This window comes from Aulostomus chinensis, chromosome 11 (genome assembly GCF_037954235.1).
Source record: "Aulostomus chinensis isolate RoL2024-O1b breed Wild chromosome 11, RoL_Achi_v1.0, whole genome shotgun sequence".
Lineage (NCBI taxonomy): Eukaryota > Metazoa > Chordata > Actinopteri > Syngnathiformes > Aulostomidae > Aulostomus > Aulostomus chinensis.
The window spans coordinates 18,602,806-18,624,133 of record NC_141330.1 but is presented as its reverse complement, the minus strand read 5'-3'; the positions used below and the strand labels follow the sequence as shown (position 1 = coordinate 18,624,133).

Genomic DNA, 21,328 nt, shown 5'->3' with positions numbered 1-21,328 from the left:
GGCTGAGCTTTTAACTAAATGAGACTAAAATGACCTAGTTTGATACGATGCCTCCATGTGCATTAGGGCTGGTAATTACCTACATCATGCATGTGTCTGTAGAGCAGATGATGCAGTCAAGGAATCCACAGGGGAGTACAAACTCAGATCAGAGAGTGGTACCCAGACAAAGCCCCCAGCCCCTGGATCGATGATTACCCAGTTAGCTCAGATCACTGCCCAGCGGTCTCCCGAGGAGGCCACAGAGAGTGTCTGTGGCTGTGTCCACATGGGTTAACAATTCAGGGGCGAGGGTGTGCCGGGTCTGGTTACCGCACTGCATGTGTGGTCATTTGCTAAATTAGACAGTAATCTCCCAGCACTCAGGGTAATAAGCGGAGTTATTAGAAAGCACATGCTGCATTAACGAGAAAATGCTTTCAAAAAGAAAATCATGAATTTTTATGTCCTCTTAACCGAACCGTTCAGGTGATAATGTTAAACATACAGTTTGAGGCAATTCTAATATGCTATATCTTTGGCCCCTGCTTGGGGAAACATTTTGTTATGACCTACATTATTCTGCAATCAAAGCAAATCCAAAAACCCCTGGAGCCTAAGTCTGATACACACCCCTGTCTCTGTAGTAGCTTCATACAGTACTAGAGAGAGAAGCAGGCAGCCAGAGAATCACTCATCCTTTGAGGTCATAATGTGGATGACCCAACCATCCCATCACTTAACCTGTTTAGAAGTCTGACTTAATCCAATCCAGTCCCTTCCTTGCTCTCGAAGTGATTTATGGTACTTGAGCCGTGTCCATTCGCTAATGAATTTGAGTACAATCGCAGTTTCGACGCTTCTCTGTGATATGGAAGAATTAATACAGAATTTTAAAATCTGTATTTGTTTTGAGCAACAGCTGAATAATATATAAAAATAAGATCTTAGGTTTTGAAATGATGGCCCCATTTACATGATTCCAGAAAGCCCTCATGGGTGCCTTTGTAATTAGTAGCAAGACAATAATCATAAATCACAACAGTAGAGCCCCATTATAGTTTTCACTACTGCGCTTCAGTGGAGTCTTGAAGTAGCAATCATGTTAGTGGTCCCTAATCAAGGTCGGCAGCTGCATGTTCACCCATGAGACCAGTAATATGTTAGGGTGGATGTAGTACAAGGTCACCCATCTCTGAGAAAGACTTCCACACAGGCAGCACAACTAAGTGTAGCTACTGAAAAGGTTCATGGGAACTTAAATTCATTAAATCAGGATTGGTCAGTCAAGCTAAATTGAAAAAAACAAAAAACAACAACAACAACAACACATACTTACATTCATATAATCCATTCACCCAGGTGTGTTTCCACAGGAATTATTTTGTTGCATTTGTATTTTATTGACTTATTCTGAATCCCTCATCCACTACTGCTTCCCTGTCACATGGCTCCCTGGTTCATTTCCTCGCCACCAAAGTCCAAAAACAAACTCTCCCTGAGCCGGTCCTCTATTAGTGGCAGTTTTGGCGGTTTGAGTTTACGACACTTACCCTGCAGCAGCATGAGTAAAGGAATCCAGCCAGTCCTCAATCACCATTCAAATAGGAGAGAAAGAAAAAAAAAAAAAGCTTTGTTTGAGCATCCTTTGAATGGCCTCCTGGCTCCAACATCCCAAAATAAGGGCTCCTCACACACTCATACACATGTACGCTCCCTCCAACGCACACTCAATCATGTCCACTCACTCACACATGCTCACATACAAACACACTTTCTAAACACAATCACACATGCCCTGATAACTCATGCTTTTCCGTTGCCCACAGTCACAGGCAAACAATGTCCTCCTCTCCCCTCACAGCACACCCCTCCCCTCCCCTCCCCTCACTTCACTTCTCTTCTCCTCCCACCAGCTCTGCTCCTCTCCCTTTCTTCTTTGTTGTGGGAGCTGTGATAGAGGAATTCCTTCCTTGTTAACGCCGCCGATGGGATAGTGCACCCAGATGGAGACAATGTATTCCAACGGCTCAGTTGAACTCCCACAGTTCCCTGCCAAGAGGAGCTTATACATGGAGGTCAGATTCTGCCAGTTCCATTGAACGACAAGGCGGTGGCGTTCTCACCAGTGCTGCTGCTGCTGCTGCTGCTGCTGCTGCTCAGGTTGCTCCTGTACCAGGCAGTGAGGCGGCAAAGTGCCCCCTTTACCTTCCCCAGGATTTTTCTCTCACTCTCACCCCCTTCTCATCCAACAAAGCCCCTCCTCTGGGTCTGACTGCAGCTCTAAAACTCCATGCTGTTCCTGCTTGAAAAATGGGGTGGGTATAGGGGGCAAAAAAAGAGTTTTCTAAAGATCCCTGGGCCGCCCTCGAAACATTCACATGTTAAGTGACAGCTGCCTTAGCCCATTCCTCGCTCTCTCTCTGTTTCTCCCTCTCTTGGTGGTGAGGGAGAGAAGTGCAGGCTACAAAAGAAGAGACCCACACCCACCCTGCTACCCACCCATACATCCACCCCAACCCCCTCAGAGTACCCCCTTCACCATTCAGAGTTGGTGCAGCAGTCTCCAAAGCAGCAACAAAGACGACTAATTACTGTAAAACATCTCCGATTACTTTTCAACTCACTTCCAGCAATCGCAGCTCCGGCCCATAAACAAAGAGCCTGAGAGGAAACACAAAATGGACAGCAAAAAGGAGATAACACAAGTCTTTTCTCCACTTTTGGCCCGAGAAAGCAAAGGAAGGACCCCTATGGTGAAACTCTATCATGCCCCATTTCAAAAAGTCACAATATTTATCTTGGAATTGCAGTGAACCAAGATTAGTGTCGGCAAACATCATTAGAGCAAGACTGCATCGCATTCCCTGGTGTTTTAACCCCAAAATATGAATGCTGTGCAAAATTTTTTAAGCCGTCTATTCATAAATCAGAAAAGACTCAAAATGGACTAATCTTGATGGGCATTGTTGTGCAGTTGTACCAAAAACCCAACGGGAGCGTGTGTACAGGTGACTTCCAAACACTGTTTACGCCCCAAATCTCACCCTTTTCATCCCGTCCCTTCTGTATTTCTCCAGCCAGCCAAACAATGAACCAGTCAACAGATCCACCAAGTGCATGCATGCTTGTACAGTGCACACACCCACACATTTTCTCACTCCGTCTTGCCAATTAATATACACACACATACACACACGCCTACCTAACCCACAAGGTCATTTGAGAGAAAGCGTCTGACTGCCTGTCTTTTTCAATCAGCATCTTGTTCATAAGGATCTTTGAACATAGACGTCTCGTTTCCTTTGCAAAATCACAGCAAATTTAATCAGACGAAAACAGTTCTAAGTGGGAGGAATGTTCATGTCCCTTTATCCTTTATCCACACATTGCTAAATCCATCATTCCATCCATCCATTTTCTTCCTCTTATTCCTCTTAAGGGTCGTGGGGGGCTGGAGCCTATCCCAGCAGCTACGGGCGAGAGGTGGGGTTCACCCTGGACAGGTCGCCAGTCCATCACAGTGCCAACACATATAGACAGACAACCATTCACACTCACAGTCACACCTACGGTCAATTTAGAGTATCAATCAGCCTCGTCCCCTCTTGATGTCTTTGGACTGTGGGAGGAAGCTGGAGTACCAGAGAGAACCCACACAGGAACAGGGAGAACATGGAGACTCACACAGAAAGATCCTGTGCTGGAGCTGGGACTTGAACCTGGAACCTTCTTGTTGTGAGACCACAGTGCTGACCACTGCACTTTATTCATTTCACAAAATATCATACAATCAGAGTCACTCATTCCTCTAAGCGTCTTCTGTGATACGTGTGAGTGGAACTGTCACTTACAAAAGTAGTTTATTCAACATGAAACATTCAGAGTCCTGGAGTATCTGGTTTACTATGATGTAGCTTCATCCAGCGTATTCTGCAGGAAATGCCTACAGTGTGTCTTTCAGTGTATTAAAAGTTTCAACTTTTATCACTTCATGGTCAAGTTAGGTTCTAGTTAGAGTACAGCGGTTCAAGTAGCCCAACGTTCAGTGTGTTTTGTGTTTTCTTAAGTCACGGTTTTGTTTTGTACATTAAGAAGAACACAACTTCCCCAGCAAAATGGTTATGGTCGTGTTAGCGCCTATGCTCCTCAAGCCATACAGGATGTGTGTTTTTGTGTGTGTGTGTGTGTGTGTGTGTGTGTGTGTGAGAGAGAGAGAGACTCAACCCTTACACACAATCTTACATTACTATTACTTGTGGAGGCAACTTGAACCTTGGATTATGTATTGAATCAATACATAATCAACTTTATCCCACTGTGTTCAAAAACAGCTCACGTACAACATTCCATAAAGATACAAGTCGTAGTTTGTGTGTGGGCAAATGTGATGAAGCTCCAGCGGAAGGTTTGAATGAATCCGTCGGATCGCCCCAATACATCATTTGAGAAAATATTGGAAATCTGATTTGAGTAATCCTGGCGATATTCCTGTGTAAAGATATGTGTCATTACTGTAAATTAATATTTCACTCAACAGTATTCAAAACCTCCCTCCATGCCTATCTTCATTCCATGCTGCCTAAATAGACTATTAAATCTGCTTCGAAGCTTCCTCTGGTTTTCACAGTTATCCGATTCTGCCTTTCGGACCCATTTCTGACCCTACACCCTCGTCTAGCTTTCGTTTATGCAAATAGAGATGAAAAATACAAAAGCAGAGGGAAAAAGGGGGACTGAAAATGCCTGTCACAGTGGCCGGTGAGAGAGAGAGGGAGAGTGAATTGAATAGAATGACCTCCGTGGGGTCAAGTTATTTAACCCCCGAGTACTCAAGAGCTGATGCGAGAGTTCTCTGCCTGTATTTAATTACAGCACTAAAGATATTCTGTACTTATCTCACATTCCTGCTGCGGCTTCAAACAAAAAAAAGAGAATCGTGTATTCGACAGCAAGGACAATTAAGCTGTAAATGATGCAGAAAATCCTGGATAGCCTTTTCTTTGGAAGCCGATGTCTTCACCTGTTTAATGAGCAAGTAAGCCCCCACCCCTCTCTCTAAATCTCTCTCTCCCACTGAAAGGAACTGGCAATGATGAGGAACCACTTTGCCAGGAAGACACTGTTGTAAAACCATGACACCTGATCCCAGCTTTCAGCATCGTCCAGCCCGCTCGGTAGTAATTAAATGATTTTGCCAAAAATCTCTCCTCTCCATTTCACTGTAGATGCACATGGAGAAAATGGGCAGTCCTTCAAAAGGCAAGAGCCGATGTGGTTGAAGAAGCGGCACGTTGCATGGGTCTGAGTAATTCGCTGATGCAATTAGGGCAAAACTGGTGGCCAGCAGGGAAGTCTTGAGCCGCTGTACTGTCTGTTATTGTGTGTGTCAAATTCTGAAATGGCTTTCACGATTCTCCATTGCGGTTCCTAGCAAATCAAGTGAACCACCAAACACTCTTATTTTGCAAGTGTGAGGGCTAATTTTTGGATGCACCCTTAAATTTTGCAGACAGGAACTTTTCATCTATTTGAAAGGTGCTGCATTAAGGGTGAAATTCACGACACATCAGAAATGTGACGACTGATTCGAGACTCAAAGAAAAACGACGGAACATTTGAGAAACATATTCAGATTTTTTTTTACTATTAGACATAAGTGCAATTAAAAAAATGAATAAAATTCAAAAATTTTTACCCCCCCCCCCCCCCCCCCCCGGAAAAACAAGTTGTCTCTGTTTTCTTACACTGTGTACGGGACGTTTGTGTGCTGGCAAATTTGGTAGCTGGTGAGATCTTTAATCACCCCTTCTCCCTTCAGCATGATAATCTGATGTGATAATGAACAGGACTCAGGTTGGGAGATGGAATGAATCCATCCCCCAAATTAATGTATTTTCAAATAAACAGCCAATGGGAGCCAAAATTGGATCACAGTTCCCATGTGCCAGAGGACCCAAGACAAAAAGATACATTTTGTGGGCTTGTTTTCCCCCTCCTCCACTATCTCAACCTCTCTGCTGCCTTCAAATTAAATAAGAGCTCAATGGCGTCTCCACAGAAGATGGTAATTAGCCCTCTTCAAGAGCCACGAAAAAAAAGGAGAGTTCCTTCTAAGGGTCATTTTGCTCACTGTCATTTATCACCGAAAGAGTTTGCTTCCAAGAATAGTGGATGAAAGGCTGATGGGTTTCCCCAGTGGGTTCTCTGGGCCCTGCTGGGCTGCTTGGATACTGGAAATCACAGCCGTGGGTGAGAGGACGATTTAGCTGCTTGGAGATAGTAAGAGTTCAGCCACATCAGCTCCATCTTTCTTTCAACTGTTCACAAGAAGAGGTACACAGTCCACATTTCCCTCTGAGCAAGAGAAGACACAGGCCATAAAAGAAGAGGCCGCATGTTGCTATTAATCCTGGAGGAGTGTGTGAATCGAAACATCTCTTCTGGGACAGATTACTTTAAGTGCCACAGGAAGAAAATCAATTTGACACGCTGGACAAGAGGAAAAAAATCGGCGTGAAGTAAGATTTAACCTTACTTTCAGTTTACTTAATTTGATTTAAGCTTATTTTATGATTTATTTGCGTTGTAGGTGATTCATAGCACTGAAAACAAACCCCCTCTTCTCTCAAGGCTATGACAACATCAGAAAGTCAGGATGTTATTTGCTGGCTGTCAGAAACAGAGAGGATTAGATAATAGGCGGTGATCTGTGACCCCTCTCTCTGGGCCCCGTCAGGCCTGTTTGTAAGTTGTGAGTACAAGGCTTAGTTGGGATGCAGCATCTGCTGCAGGCTCAGGGAAACCAGAGACCTTTAAGACAGAGCACCATTATCCAGCACCTCCTCATCAGTGGAGGAGGTGCAGACAAGAACATTAACATGATGGTGGAATTGAGTTTTTGATTCGTTAGGTGAATTTGCAATTTGTCAGTTTCAGTAAGAGCTATTGAAGGTTGGCACTCCATAGATTTTATGAAAAAATGGAGAACAGAGAATGCTACATATGCAAAAAACATGTGAAAGTCATGGGGTAAAAACTGTAGCCAATCTGAAAAAGCGAGCAATTCCTCTTTCACACTCCGCATCACTAGGGGGCAGCATATTAGCAGCAAGGTGGGATTTCCTCCTCTCATGTAACAAGGAAATTCTAACTTATTTGAGGCCAAAACTCTTGATTTACCAGTTGATTTACATTTTCAACACTTTGTGTTATGTTTTCCTCAAACACAAACCTTGAAAAATATAATTAGGTGTCATTAATTGGGCAACTCAAAAGAAACACACAGAAAATCAAGAGAAATATGATATAAAATAGGGCCCTTGGGTTCCTTGGAGTTTCCAAATTAGTCCCTTACAGCAGCAGGAGAAATGTGAGACACGTCAGGGGAAAGCAGAAGACACAAATAATCATTCTTCAAAAAAAAAAAGACCTTAATGATATGCGTATGATTTGCCAGGATAAATCAAATGGGGTTTTTGTTGCAAATGTATTAATATATAGCAGTATAAGCTAGGAGCATGGAGCATTAGGAAAATGACTCTTTGTTCTTGATTTTTAATGTATTTAGTGTTTTGTATTCACATTGTTTACATTCACCTTATTCCCACATGCAAGCACTGCAAGCTCCAGTCAGTGATTTTGTGGGAAAAACAGCTTAAGATGTGTCTGTTCAGGCCGTGTGTTAAGGAGCAGGTGTGTGTGCCTCTCTCCTGAGCATTGTAGAAGGGTCTGTACACGGGGGGCTCAGGGATGTCCTCATTCATGCAGCTAACTAACGAGTCCCTCAGGCCCAGACTCAAACCAGCAGTGCTGCAGACTAACAGCATTACCATGACAAAGGTCTGTGGTCGGATGCAGCGTGATAAAGGCACGGTAGAGATAAAAGCACACCCCCATGTTTCACACAACTAACTGCCTTAAGTGTTTGGGCTCCAACAACGTGATCAGCCTGTTACACCTCTGACAGTCTTCTAAAGGAGGATTCTTTCAAACATTTAAATCGTATTTTAAACTTAGCTCCTTGTGAGGACATGATTTTCTTGAGGGTCACATGGGTTCAAACACTTTCCCGAGCAGCTTCGACTTGTCCTCGTATAAATAATGCTCATGAATAGTCGCACGACAGTTGTGATCAATAAATGCCTCAGCAGTCTGATCTGAGCGCCCTTACCATAAAGATCCTGTTTTTCTTTTCTTTGCTTTTTTCTGCCCCCTTGCCTCCTCATCCCATCGGAGTCTAAAATCTTTTCAGTGTGCCCGCTCATGTGTGCAGAGGGCCTCCAGTGCCAAGCACTTCTCCAGCCTGGCCGTCCAGGCCTCGCACAATGGAGCCCGATCCCCAGCCCCTCCGTCCCCCTGTGGCCTAAAGAAGTCTCCCTGCAGGAGCTGAGGAGTAGGACCACCTTAGTATCCGTCTGAGTATGGCTGTCTTTGAAAAACATCCACAATCCTTTTTTTTTCATGGTGCTCAATTAACTTAAAACTGACTCATGTGGTTCCTCTTCTGTTTGCTTCCCTGTAACTCTCACCAATATCGCGCTCCTCTCAGAGGCTGACGATACGATAGTAGGTGACTCAAACAAAGTTCCGTGGCTTCATTCTTGGCATGTGGTCAGCAGCAGTGATGATGTCATATGACCTAAACACAAGGACATGCACAGGTACGGGCTATTGTTACCCGGTTACAAGCCCGTTCCCCCTCTGTCTAAACTGCCCCTCTGGAGGAACAAAACATATAGAAAAAATTATAACTTCTTACTTTAATAAAATCTAGCATAAATACAACTAGAACATGATTGCTGGATTAGGTTAAAATAAATGAGCAATTCAAAAATACCCCAAACTTGTGTTAGGCACCTTTATGCAGACACTGTATAATCTGGTTTAAAGCCGGGGGCCCAGAGCCGAGCCCCCAACCCCCATCGCGGTGTCACTTGTTGCTGTTGTGAGGGCACTGTGGGTGAGGGGGCTGATGCTCTGTGAATAAATATATCAGCATAAACTTCTTAACAACATGAAGTACTGGCTGGTCACATATGCATCACGTCACTGTCGCGCCACACTGCCTTACGTTATGCTATTATGTGAACGGAGCATAACCAGCTTTGGATAACACAGGAGGCTGCATGCATGACGATTCTCAAGCTCTGCTGAATCAGACTAGATAATAATAGATGTCACTACTTGTGATGTGTAAAGCTTCTGACACATTTTATGTATGAACTTGCAAGGTAGAGACTTGCTTTGCTCGTTTTTTTTATGAGTTTTCAATAAAATTGGTTTTGGAAATTTTATTCACAAACGGATGTTTTTTACTGTTTTATTTCAGACATTCTGTGGTACTCATTTATTGAATTATAATTTCCAAGCATTTCAATGAGTGCCCGATAAAGGGTTAAGAAATCAGATGAAGGACCACCATGGATCCCTGGTGAAACGGACTCATCACCACAGACACACATCTGTTATGATCAAATGATGAATGGCAGAATTAAGCACCACACCCAAAATCACACTGCTGTTAAAACCAGTTAAAAAAAAGTAATAATTTGTTTCTTTTATTTCATTAATCCTTAGAATTTAAAGCAATTCTTGAGTTTAAAATTAATTTGAGGTTGGTTAAATAAGACAGGTCAGGAGTTCCTGATGTCAGGGTTGGGGGTGCATTCATTTCAGTTTCTAGCAACATCCTCTCAAAATATTTTTGAATGTCCCTGCTTTATCAAATCCATACATTTGTCAAAATCATGAAATGAAACCTCAATGTTCACTTTACTTTGATTCCAAATATAGTATGTCAACAAATCTGTGTTTTACCACTAAACTCATCAGGGGAATTTGCATGAAGCTGCGTTACAACAGCCAATCAATCTTGATATTCCCCCAACGTCACTACCATACAGATATGGCAGTCACAACAGGAATTTTAGTGAAAGCTCTGAGCTCCTACAACATCATTTTGAACACCAAGGCATTATGTTATGAACACAGAAAGAATTATCATATTTTTGTAATGTTTCTAGGACTTCCACCAATGATGATAATACAATGCAAGAAGAAATTACAACCCCTTCAGTCTGATGCTAACGGTTTGCGTTAGCTTACAGCTGCACTGTAAAATAAATTTCAGTAACATTTCCATAGCGGTATAATACTGTACTTCATTTTACAGTATGTTGTAAAAAAAACAGTATAAAATAAATTGCAGAATTGTACTGTTACCCTTCTTAGCATACTGTAACAGTACAATACTATCGTTTATTTTACAGTATGTTAAAAACTACTGTAGTTGGTTTTACAGTAATGTGACTGTGATCTGAAATACAACAACTACTGGATAATTGTTGCCAGTAAGTTACATGGGGCTGGTGGAGACCATCAAGGACTATTGGAGGGCTGACCTCCACTGCATGCCCTTCCCTCCCTCTCTGATGTCATGATGAAAGTTCATGGCAGTGTCCCTCACCCTCCACCTCAGCTCCCCTGACAACGATGAAGCCAACGACTGGCTGAGGGGCACAGCAGAGTATGACCGGCTCTTCAAGGTCAAGCCTCTGCAAAGCTGCGAAGCTCAAAATCATCCTCGGCAGAACATCGTCATGAATGAAAGGATGATAAAGACTAAGGACGATATAGCCCTCCGTCTGTACATGAGGGACAAGCCCACCTGCTGTGCTGGTGGACTCATCCAATGGCTATTTGCAGGATTTCTTCATACATCAAGGCAAGAGTGCTCCAGTCGGCAGGGGACTGAGTTATGAAACTGTCATGGCCCTCGTGAATACTGCAGTGCTGGGGCGTGGTTGATGGTCCACCATTCACACAGCACAGGACAACCATGCATTGCAGTGGCAGGTGAGGGGAGCCAATGGTCAATGGTCGGAGCAGGCCATTCCTGCTCCACCTGTAGTCAGCAACTACAATAAGTACATTCGTGGAATGGACCTCTCAGATGCTATGATCGGGTATTACAAAACCCCGCACAAGACCAGGCAGTTGTACTGACTCCCCTCAGCCAGAAGGAGTTCCATGAGGCCCTTGTGATAGAATTGAAGGCAGCACGTGATACCCAGTGCAAATGGGTATGCTCCTCAAATCAGCTGCTCCTGACGGTTTCCCGGTGTAGGCTACGAGGAAAGGGTGATCGTGACTTTACTGTAGCAGCCCCAAAGCTGTGGAACACCTTACCCTCCTCAATCAGATGTTCTTCTTCTGTAACCACCTTCAAGGCCAAGGCAGAAGCCATCCTTAAGGACCTGGCCATAGCTGACGCTGAAAAGTTAGAGAAAGCCCGAATGATGCTGCTGCACCTCTGTACTCCAGCTGAGAGGGCTGAGTACAAAAGACAAGCTTTGGTCCAGAGTGCAGTCATTGAACGTCTCCAGAGAAAGATACTGGGACAAGACACAGATAGTGCTGATCTGAGGAAGGAGAACCTGAAGCTCTCTGCAGAGATTAGGAAGCTCCAGCAAAAGCTGAAAGGATTTGAGGAAGGGAAATGTGTTGCTGGCAGGATCATTTCAGATCTGAAAATCCAGCATCGGCGTGATCTGAAGAGGCTGGAGGAAATGACGTCGAAATTCAATGAGGCTTGCAAGAATAGAGATAATGCAGCCTCTGAACACAGACACCAAAGCGCTAGTGCTCTCCCTTTAGTAGTGGGAGACAGAGTGTGGGTGCGCAAAAGCCAAGGAGAGGACACACTAGGCACTTGCTGGGACTCTGAACCATTCGTGATTTTGAGGCAAGTGGGAAACACTGGCTTGATGTACAGGGTGAAGCCAGAGAAAGGGGGCAGAGCACACACTGTACACAGAAATTCCCTGAAGGTGTGTACAACCCCGGAAGAAGAGAGTCCCCCACCAGTGAATGATGTGGCTGTAGCGGCTCAGGGGCCTATGCAGTGCTCCATTCACACAATCAAACCTGCTGCAGGAGCCAAGCGTCTTCCAAATAAAGCAGAAATGACTCTTCGAAGATCCACACGGGCAAAACGTGGCAGGACTTCAGCCCCTAAGTAATTTGTGTTGCAGGGAACAAAATATAATGAGAATATCTGAGACTTCTCTTGTTTTGGGGAGATAAAGTAACAACACAGACCGAAGATGAGAGACTGAGAAGATGGGAGACGTACCCACATCTTTATGAAGACCTTTAAAATGTTATGGAGGAATGTAAAGCCAACAATTGTTGAACAATGGAGGGCAGGGTTGGAAAATGTTCATTTGATGGAAAAACAAATCAGCCAGACTCCAACTGAGAGAGAATGTTTTCAACAGTAAAGAGGCACCAAAAGATTACAGCTTCCAAGACTGATTGAGGATGCAGGACGATGAACAGAAGCAAGGTTGATTTGAAACCTGTGTCTGTGACCACCTTCATGGTCGGAATCTGAATGGTCAATGTCTTCATTTGCTTGGTGACACAAATGATTTATTAAATAAAAATGAAGTTTAAAGAACCCTGAGCATCTCAGCTGTCTCTACAGTCTGCGTGGATGATATCTATGTTTCTGCTTTGTACATGGTTTCATTTGTAACTTTGTCTCTTTCTGGACCTGACGTGACCTCAACACTCCAGCACAAAGAGTCTTGAACATCTCACTCAAAACTTCACCCAATACTCCCAAGATACTGCTGACCACTCTTCCTCTAACACTGTAACGACTAGCCTCCCTCATTCTAGATATATTAGTTGCTAGCATTAGCAGGAGCAGGTGTTTCGGACGGTCCGGCTGTGCTGCTTGAACAGCAACTATGACTCCTGCTTGGCTCCCTGTCACCAACTTCCACCAACTTTCAAAGGTGCTGGTTGAGATATTTAATCTTCCCACTTTGTACTTTTTTGCCTGATAGTTCCTGTTTGTCGTCACATTTGGGGAGGATTTGAACCTTTGGTTTAGCCTTCATTCACGATCTGATTCATCAGTAGCTTCGTTGGTTTCACCTGGTTTAGCTTTGAATGACGCGGTGCGTGCGATGGGAATCAACGTGACCACGTAAAGTTTGACACAAAACATTTTACAGAAACTTACTGTTAATTACAATTCAGTTTATGTGTGGTCACAGAGTATTTACTGGTTTCACATACCATAATGACCTCATCACAAGGACGTGCATGGGTACTAGCTATCGATGCCTGGGTAGGCTAACTGCCCATCTGGAGGAACAAAAGTAAATGAAAAATAACTTTGTATTTGAGCTGTTGTTGGTGCATAAACTACAAGAAGCTGCTGAAATAAGGCCAAAAAACAAACGCCAATTCAAATAACCCAAACTATTAGGTACCTTTAGGCAGGAACTTGAGAGGTAGAAACTTGCTTTTTTCAGGTTACTTATTTTAGATTAAATTCCTGTCTCTGAAAATTCTATAGACAGATGGACAGTTTTTATTACTGTAATTCAGACTCTCTGTGGTACTCATTTATTGACTTATAACGATCAGACACTTTATATTAAAGGCCCAATAACTCAAATTTGCCAGATGCACTTTCACAGTTGTATTTTACAGGACAAAAACAAAATCAGCTCATAGTCATCTTTTTTTTTTTTTAAATAGTTTTATGTTTAAAGTTTGAATATTGTGTTTTTTTCATTATTGGTTTCAAAAAAGTTGAGGGCTTAACAAAGCTTCCGCTACTGATTAAAGGAATTGGATGAAGGACCACCGAGCCCTGGTGAAACGGTGTGATCACCATACAGAACCACATCTGTCATAATCAGACGATAAATGACAGCATTCACCTCAAGACACAAAGTCAGAGTCCTGCTTAAACTTGTTTCAAGAAACTATATGAGTAATGATGTTTTTTTTTTATGTCATTAATCCTTAGAATCTAAAGCAATTCGTAAGTTTCAAATTAATTTGAGGGTAGTAAAATGAGACAGGTTGGGACTGATGCCTAATTATCAGGGTTGGGGGTGCATTTATAACAACAGCCCCACAAAATAACTGTGCATGTATGTCCCTGCTTTATCAAATCCATACATTTGCAAGAAATCATGACATGAAACCTCAATGTTCACTTTATTTTGATTTCAAATTCAGTATGTCAACAAATCTGTATTTTTACAGCAAACTACAATTTATTTATTTTTTGTCTTCTATAAAACTGATTTTCTGTGTGAGTTTTATTTCCCCCCACTTGTTTTCTCATTAATGTTACATCGTCAGTTCACTCTACTAAGTTGTCCAGATCATTGCTCCACCTCCAGTTCCTCCTCTGATTAACATGACCCTCCCCATCTGACAGTAGATGTAATGAAACGCCAAAATACTTTTTGAATTTGATCTCACTGAGACTGTGGTGTCACTGTGGGAGCTACGACAATCATTTGTCATTGTAAATTCTATAGGATCCTCCAGTGAGGGGAGATCGTGTGTAGGAACGACATCTTCTTTGAGGAACATCACAGGAACATCAAGTTGACAGGGAACATCACTGAATATCAAGATCACAGGCAACATAATGACATCATTGTGACAGGGAGCAGTATATAAGAGCACCAGCATCAGTATTAAGGTCCTTGAAGAACTGTTGAAGAACCTTGTTGAGGAATTATCACTGAGACAAACCGAGTGCAGCACAGCTAACCAACAACCATGTCACTCACATACCCACCAGCCGTGGAGGCCGAGGCAGAAGCCATCCTTAAGTACATGGCCATAGCCGAGGCTGAAAAGTTAGAGAAGGCCCGAATGATGCTGCTGCACCTCTGTACTCCAGCTGAGAGGGCTGAGTACAAAAGACAAGCTCTGGTCCAGAGTGCAGTCATGGAACGTCTCCAGGGAAAGATACTGGGACAAGACAGAGATAGTGCTGATCTGAGGAAGGAGAACCTGAAGCTCTCTGCAGAGATTAGGAAGCTCCAGCAAAAGCTGAAAAGATTTGAAGAAGGGAAATGTGTTGCTGGCAGGATCATTTCAGATCTGAAAATCCAGCATCGGCGTGATCTGAAGAGGCTGGAGGAAATGACGTCGAAATTCAATGAGGCTTGCAAGAATAGAGATAATGCAGCCTCTGAACACAGACACCAAAGAGCTAGTGCTCTCCCTTTGGTAGTGGGAGACAGAGTGTGGGTGCGCAAAAGCCAAGGAGAGGACACACTAGGCACTTGCTGGGACTCTGAACCATTCGTGATTTTGAGGCAAGTGGGAAACACTGGTTTGATGTACAGGGTGAAGCCAGAGAAAGGGGGCAGAGCACACACTGTACACAGAAATTCCCTGAAGGTGTGTACAACCCCGGAAGAAGAGAGTCCCCCACCAGTGAATGATGTGGCTGTAGCAGCTCAGGGGCCTATGCAGTGCTCCATGCACAAAATCAAACCTGCTGCAGGAGCCAAGCGTCTTCCAAATAAAGCAGAAATGACTCTTCGAAGATCCACACGGGCAAAACGTGGCAGGACTTCAGCCCCTAAGTAATTTGTGTTGCAGGGAACAAAATATAATGAGAATATCTGAGACTTCTCTTGTTTTGGGGAGATAAAGTAACAACACAGACCGAAGATGAGAGACTGAGAAGATGGGAGACGTACCCACATCTTTATGAAGACCTTCAAAATGTTATGGAGGAATGTAAAGCCACCAACTGTTGAACAATGGAGGGCAGGGTTGGAAAATGTTCATTTGATGGAAAAACAAATCAGCCAGACTCCAACTGAGAGAGAATGTTTTCAACAGTAAAGAGGCACCAAAAGATTACAGCTTCCAAGACTGATTGAGGATGCAGGACGATGAACAGAAGCAAGGTTGATTTGAAACCTGTGTCTGTGACCACCTTCATGGTCGGAATCTGAATGGTCAATGTCTTCATTTGCTTGGTGACACAAATGATTTATTAAATAAAAATGAAGTTTAAAGAACCCTGAGCATCTCAGCTGTCTCTACAGTCTGCGTGGATGATATCTATGTTTCTGCTTTGTTCATGGTTTCATTTGTAACTTTGTCTCTTTCTGGACCTGACGTGACCTCAACACTCCAACACAAAGAGTCTTGAACATCTCACTCAAAACTTCACCCAATACTCCCAAGATACTGCTGACCACTCTTCCTCTAACACTGTAACGACTAGCCTCCCTCATTCTAGATATATTACTGCCATAACCTGCTACCATTAACAGGAGCACATGCTCAAGACAGTTCGGCTGTGCTGCTTGAAAAGCAACTGGCACTCGTGCTTCCCTGTCAACCTACTTTGCTGACAACAGTGGATCCTCGCCCATCACACATGAGGGCCTGCACCGACAGATTCCTTCCATCGTCATTCTTCATTCAAAGTTCTGCAAATTTGCAGGTGGTTTTAAAGATTAGGCATGCTGTCTCAAAATAAATGACCATTTGATTGTAGTCTGGAGCCTTGGTGATGTTTCCTAAAATGTGCAATTACTGACATGCTGATGAATATTCAACTAATGGCCCTTAATGTCTTAGTCAAGGGAGATGCCCTCAGACCTGCTGTGAAAAACACCAAAACCAAAGTGAAAACAGCAGAACACTTTGTGCTAAATAGAACACAGTTTGAAGAAGTTATTACTTCAAAATATTTAAACTGATGACACTGTTGTAACAGTAGTCCATGTTCTGTAGGGCAGTTGGGAGTGGAAGAAGACAAAGCAACAGTTACCGTATTGTAAAAAACAAAAAAAAACTCTTGTACCATGGCAGCCCGTCTTAGACTCCTATTAGTAGTGAACAGTAAATAATCTGTACCTCTCTGTGACACATTCTACATTATGGAAAACACACACACACGCAACACGAACAATAAAAAATGCACAAATATTGGGTCACTCAGGCAAATACAAACATTTGATGTCAATCTCTGGGCAGAGGAAGCAGAACCTCCTCCAGATGTGGCAGCTGCCAGTTCTCACCATCATTATAAGGAATGTTACATGGATCAAATTCCCTGCGATTGACAAGTGTCGTGGTGTTTGACACGACTTCCTGTTTTGTCTTCCCGTGTGCTTCTTATGTTAGGATTTAGCTCTGGTTTTATGATGAAGTTCAGGTCTTGTCCTCCTGTGTGCTCCCTGCCATGATTACCTCATGTGTCTCACGTATGTATTATTGAATCATCTGTGTCTCATTTCCTCATGTATTAAGCCTCTGCGTTTCCCATTGTCTCGCGCCGGTTCATTGTTATTCTCCATGTCGTGTTCCCTGCTCCTCCGTGTTTCCCGTGAATCCTTGGTTTTCAGTCTTGCGTTGAACTTCTTTTTGTTTCTCCTTTGAGCTCGTCCAGGACGTGGGCCTGTAGACCCTTTTGTTGCTACTTTGTTTTTTCTTCCGAAGGACTGTGAAATCCCTGTGATGTGTAGCCTTTTCAATAAATACTTTTGTTACGCTTGGGTCCAGTTCACTGTCAAGCTTGACAGCAGGTTCCTTTTCTGTTACCTGTAATGGGTTCAGCGCATCAATAAATCTAATCCACACTTACAAAAGCAGGTTAACTAGAAGTTCAACGTTGGTTGTTTTTTTTTTTTTTCATGCTCATTGTAATATTTGAACTTCAGATACGTTCCTCAGGTTAACTTGCAGAATCCGTCTTACTCAAGTTCTTCCCATAGTAAGAACTGCTCAAAAATCCTGTGCGTGTTGTGGTCCCTCACACGTGTGACTGCCTGGATGCTAGTAACAGTTAAAATTATAGGGTTCTACTGTAGCACCTCCACCCCAGCATCTAGCCCAGCTCACTGCTCCTTCGACAACCAAATAATGTCGTTCGTAACTCCTCAAAACGTTCTTATGCAGTGTGTGACTTACACTGACACACCAGTGTAAAGTAGGCTTTTAACAAACTCTTACTTAAACCAGCGTGTCAGTGAGACTCACTCGTATGTTCATGTCAGCTGTAATGTGACAGTGTAAAAGCAGGACTGCTGCATGTAGAGAAGAAGCAAAAGAAGAACACCTGTATTTAACTCTAAGAAAAAGGATTTGGTGAAGATGCATATACAATCCAAAAAGTGCTGAAGAAGTTTCAGAATTCCACTGTGTATCCACGTATTTTTCTCAGAGGACCTGAGGTCTAACTCATGGCATGAAGTGGGGTTGGATTCAACTTGAGATTCATAACCCAAGTACTTGGACCAACAAATCATAGTGCATTGGTCAGGATCTATAATGATACATTGTTTCCATCAGTAAAAGCTTTCTCCAAGCCTTTTTTTAGAAAAGAAACCTTGACAGCAATATACTTTGATGTTTGCTCACTTTCTAATCCCCTTGAAGAATATTACTTGTTGCCAGGGTGACTAATCCTTTAGGGTATTTGCTCTGTGTTAAAGTTGTTGCATTGTTTCCCAGGGTTATGACGGCCCCTGGAGTATGTTTGTCGCCTGCAGTAGCAAAGTTGAACTCTTGTCAATTTACACCCATCAGACATAACGTTACGACCACCTGCCATATATTGTGTATGTCCCCCTTTTGCTGTCAAAACAGCTTAGACTCCATGAGGCACAGACGACATAAGACCGTCGAAGGTGTGCTGTGGTTTCTGCACCGAGACATTCACAGGAATTCCTTTAATTCCTGTTAATGAGGAGCTGTGATCTTCCACTCATCAGATTTGCTTTTCCATCACATCCCACAGATGCTCATCTGGGTTAAGAGTTAGGAAATGTGGAGAAATCCACACCTTGAACTCGTTGTGTTCCTCAAACTATTCCCGAGTCATTTCTAGTGTAGCAGCGCTCCTTTTCCTGCTGAACAAAGCTACTTCCTTCTCCAAGCATTTGGGCCAATCCCAGTTCAAACGTTAACCCTACCACTTGCCCCTACCCCTCTGTTTTGTGCGTTCAGGCATAGGTGTAGGAATGTCCCGATTCTTGTTGAGGCAGAGGGGAAGGGCGGAGTGCCAGGGCTATATGGCCCTCCCTCCCTTTTTTCGGAGGCCCACTCCAAAGCGAGAAATGTTACGAGAAATCTCCCAGAATGCCTTGCGAATAACCAGTAAGATGGTGGGGAATGATTCACAAGCGATGAAAGACATCCTTAAATTTAAAGTTTTTTTGTAAATAAAGATAAAAAAAAAAAAACAATGATAACCATCGGAAGAGAAATCACCGAAGCTGAAGATGTCATTTTGATATTTCCTGGCCGGATGTCACTGAAAACTAGTGATGACGTCTCCAGTTATGAAGGGTTGTCCCATTTCATAGGATAATATTTCAACCCCTACCCCCTTGTAACTTTGTTTCAACGGTAGGGGTGAAAATAAAGAAATGGGATTGGGCCAACATCTCCTGGTCCCAGTGAAACTCTCGAACCTCAAAATCTCTCCAGCTAAAACGCACAAATATGTTGTTTTGAGCTGCTTAGAAGTGCTGTAGACATGCTGACATACACGATGAGATGGAGAAATGTCACAATAATGTAGCTTCAGCCTGTGATGGCTGAAATACATTGAAATTCATGTGAGGAACATGGAGTGAGGGGACATAGAGTGCAAAGGAACAGTCACTGACCCTGGGGTCCAGGGGGGGGAGCCTCATCTCCATGCTCCTCAGCCACTCTCTCAGTGCTCTGATTTGACCCCTGAACTCACACTGCCACTGGCTCAAGTCCTCCACCCTAAAACAAAGAGAAAGAGTTTGCTATGTTGGCTATACACAAGGTACTCACACACACGGTCATGACAGCAGTCAGTATATGTTTCAGAGTCAAACCTAAATGAACTGCATTGTGAGTATCATTCTACAGTTATTACAGTTTTCGTCATGTCTGCGAGACACCACAGTTTTACAAATTTGTGGAAAACTTCAGAGGGAATGTTAGGAAATTAAACCATCACTTGTGCTTCAGTGGGAAGAACTAATCTGCTTCATAATAATTACTCTTTTTAACAGTTGCAAGGCTCTTAAATAGGAAACTAAATACTGACATGTCTCATTAGTGAGGCTCTTCTCTGTCTGCTGGGCTGGAACTTTAACCCTCTTGCTTCACTATGTTTCAATCAGGTGTTTCACAAATCTCTTCACAAATCACAGCTCTGCTATTGTTTTGTTGGAAAATGGAGGTGCAACGGTCTAAAAATTTGATATAATTGACAAACGGTCCTCACGAGCTGTTTGTTTGATCTGATCTGACTGTTGATGGCCACTTGGTTTGATTATGACGTCTTTCTCTATATCATGACATTGGATACAAATTTATCTGGAACTTTTTTTTGTCCATCCATCCATTTTCTACTGCTTATCCTGTTAAGGGTTGCAGGGAGGCTGGAGCCTATCCCAGCAGCCTTCAGGTGAGAGGCGGGGTTCACCCTGGACAGGTCACCAGTTCATCTCAGGATCAACACATAGAGACAGACAACCATTCACACTCACAGTCACACCTACGGTCAATTTAGAGTATCAATCAGCCTCGTCCCCTCTTGATGTCTTTGGACTGTGGGAGGAAGCTGGAGTACCAGAGAGAACCCATGCCGGAACAGGGAGAACATGCAGGACTCAAACCCGGAACCTTCTTGCTGTGAGGCAACAGTGCCACCCTTTATAGTTTGTATTTATACAAATTTTATTGTTTGCCCGTTTGTCAAGGACTCCATTATTTTCTCGTACTTGCGGCACTTACAGTAATTCAGCTAAATGAGATGTTTGAAGCATACCCAGATCTCTGATCATGTGATGAAGGTGTCGGTGATCCAAACCAATCACTTCCCTTGTCCTGGAAGAGAATTTTAGAAATAAACAAACAAATCCCTGCACCAATTTCTCACTGCTGCTCAGTTTAATTTTCTGTGCTCTTACTGTCTCTGGTGCAGGGAGAGCTGGGAGGGAGAGGGTCGGATCTGAGTCAAGGGAGCTGAGTGAAGAATTCTGGGAGGTTAGTACCCCGTTGCTCTTGCTGGCAGCCTCCTCCATTGAACCCAGGGGCTGATGTTGGCATACAGAGTCAAATATGTGTGTGCAAAATACACAAGAAAACCAATCAGTGAAATGTTTTATACACTTAAGAGCTGGAAGTAAACTGTTCACACAATTCTAATATAAAGGGAGACAAACACAGATATTTAACTGATGAAATGCTGTCTACATTGGTAAATGCAGACGAGCAATGATCAATCATCTATCAGGCAGACACAAAGCAGTGGCTGTTACATTTGTTTCACTGCTGCCCCCTTCTGGAAGGGTGAAGGCCGGTTTAATACTGACCTCACGTGGTTAAGTGGGACAGTTTAATAATTTAAATACGCTTTATTCATCGATAAAGACAATCAATTGGGAGATTGGAAAAAAGATTTAGAGTTGAGACCCACAGAGACCAGATGATTACTAGTTAGCTTTGCAGAATGAGTGGTAATGGATGAGCAGGGTAGCATAGTTCCTTCTTGGTTCTGAAA

The 21,328-nt window shown here is 43.2% G+C and overlaps 1 protein-coding gene across 5 annotated transcripts in view; it reads right to left on the bottom strand.

Moving 5' to 3' along the window:
• Nucleotides 1–20,884, bottom strand: part of macf1b (microtubule actin crosslinking factor 1b) — a 39,830-nt gene extending 18,946 nt beyond the window's left edge. For 3 of the 5 annotated variants that reach the window (XM_086218948.1, XM_086218949.1, XM_086218952.1), the window contains exon 1: nt 1,533–1,880. Coding sequence is in view for 2 of the 5 variants with exons in the window: in XM_086218950.1 (XP_086075076.1) it covers nt 19,452–19,557; nt 20,594–20,652; nt 20,736–20,849 (279 nt within the window). In the remaining 3 variants the exon portion in view is untranslated. Of the gene's footprint in view, nt 1–1,532; nt 1,881–19,451; nt 19,558–20,593; nt 20,653–20,735 lie in introns of those variants that run through there. The other 2 variants (XM_086218950.1, XM_086218951.1) reach the window with 1 other exon arrangement.
• Nucleotides 20,885–21,328: the final 444 nt, after the last annotated feature.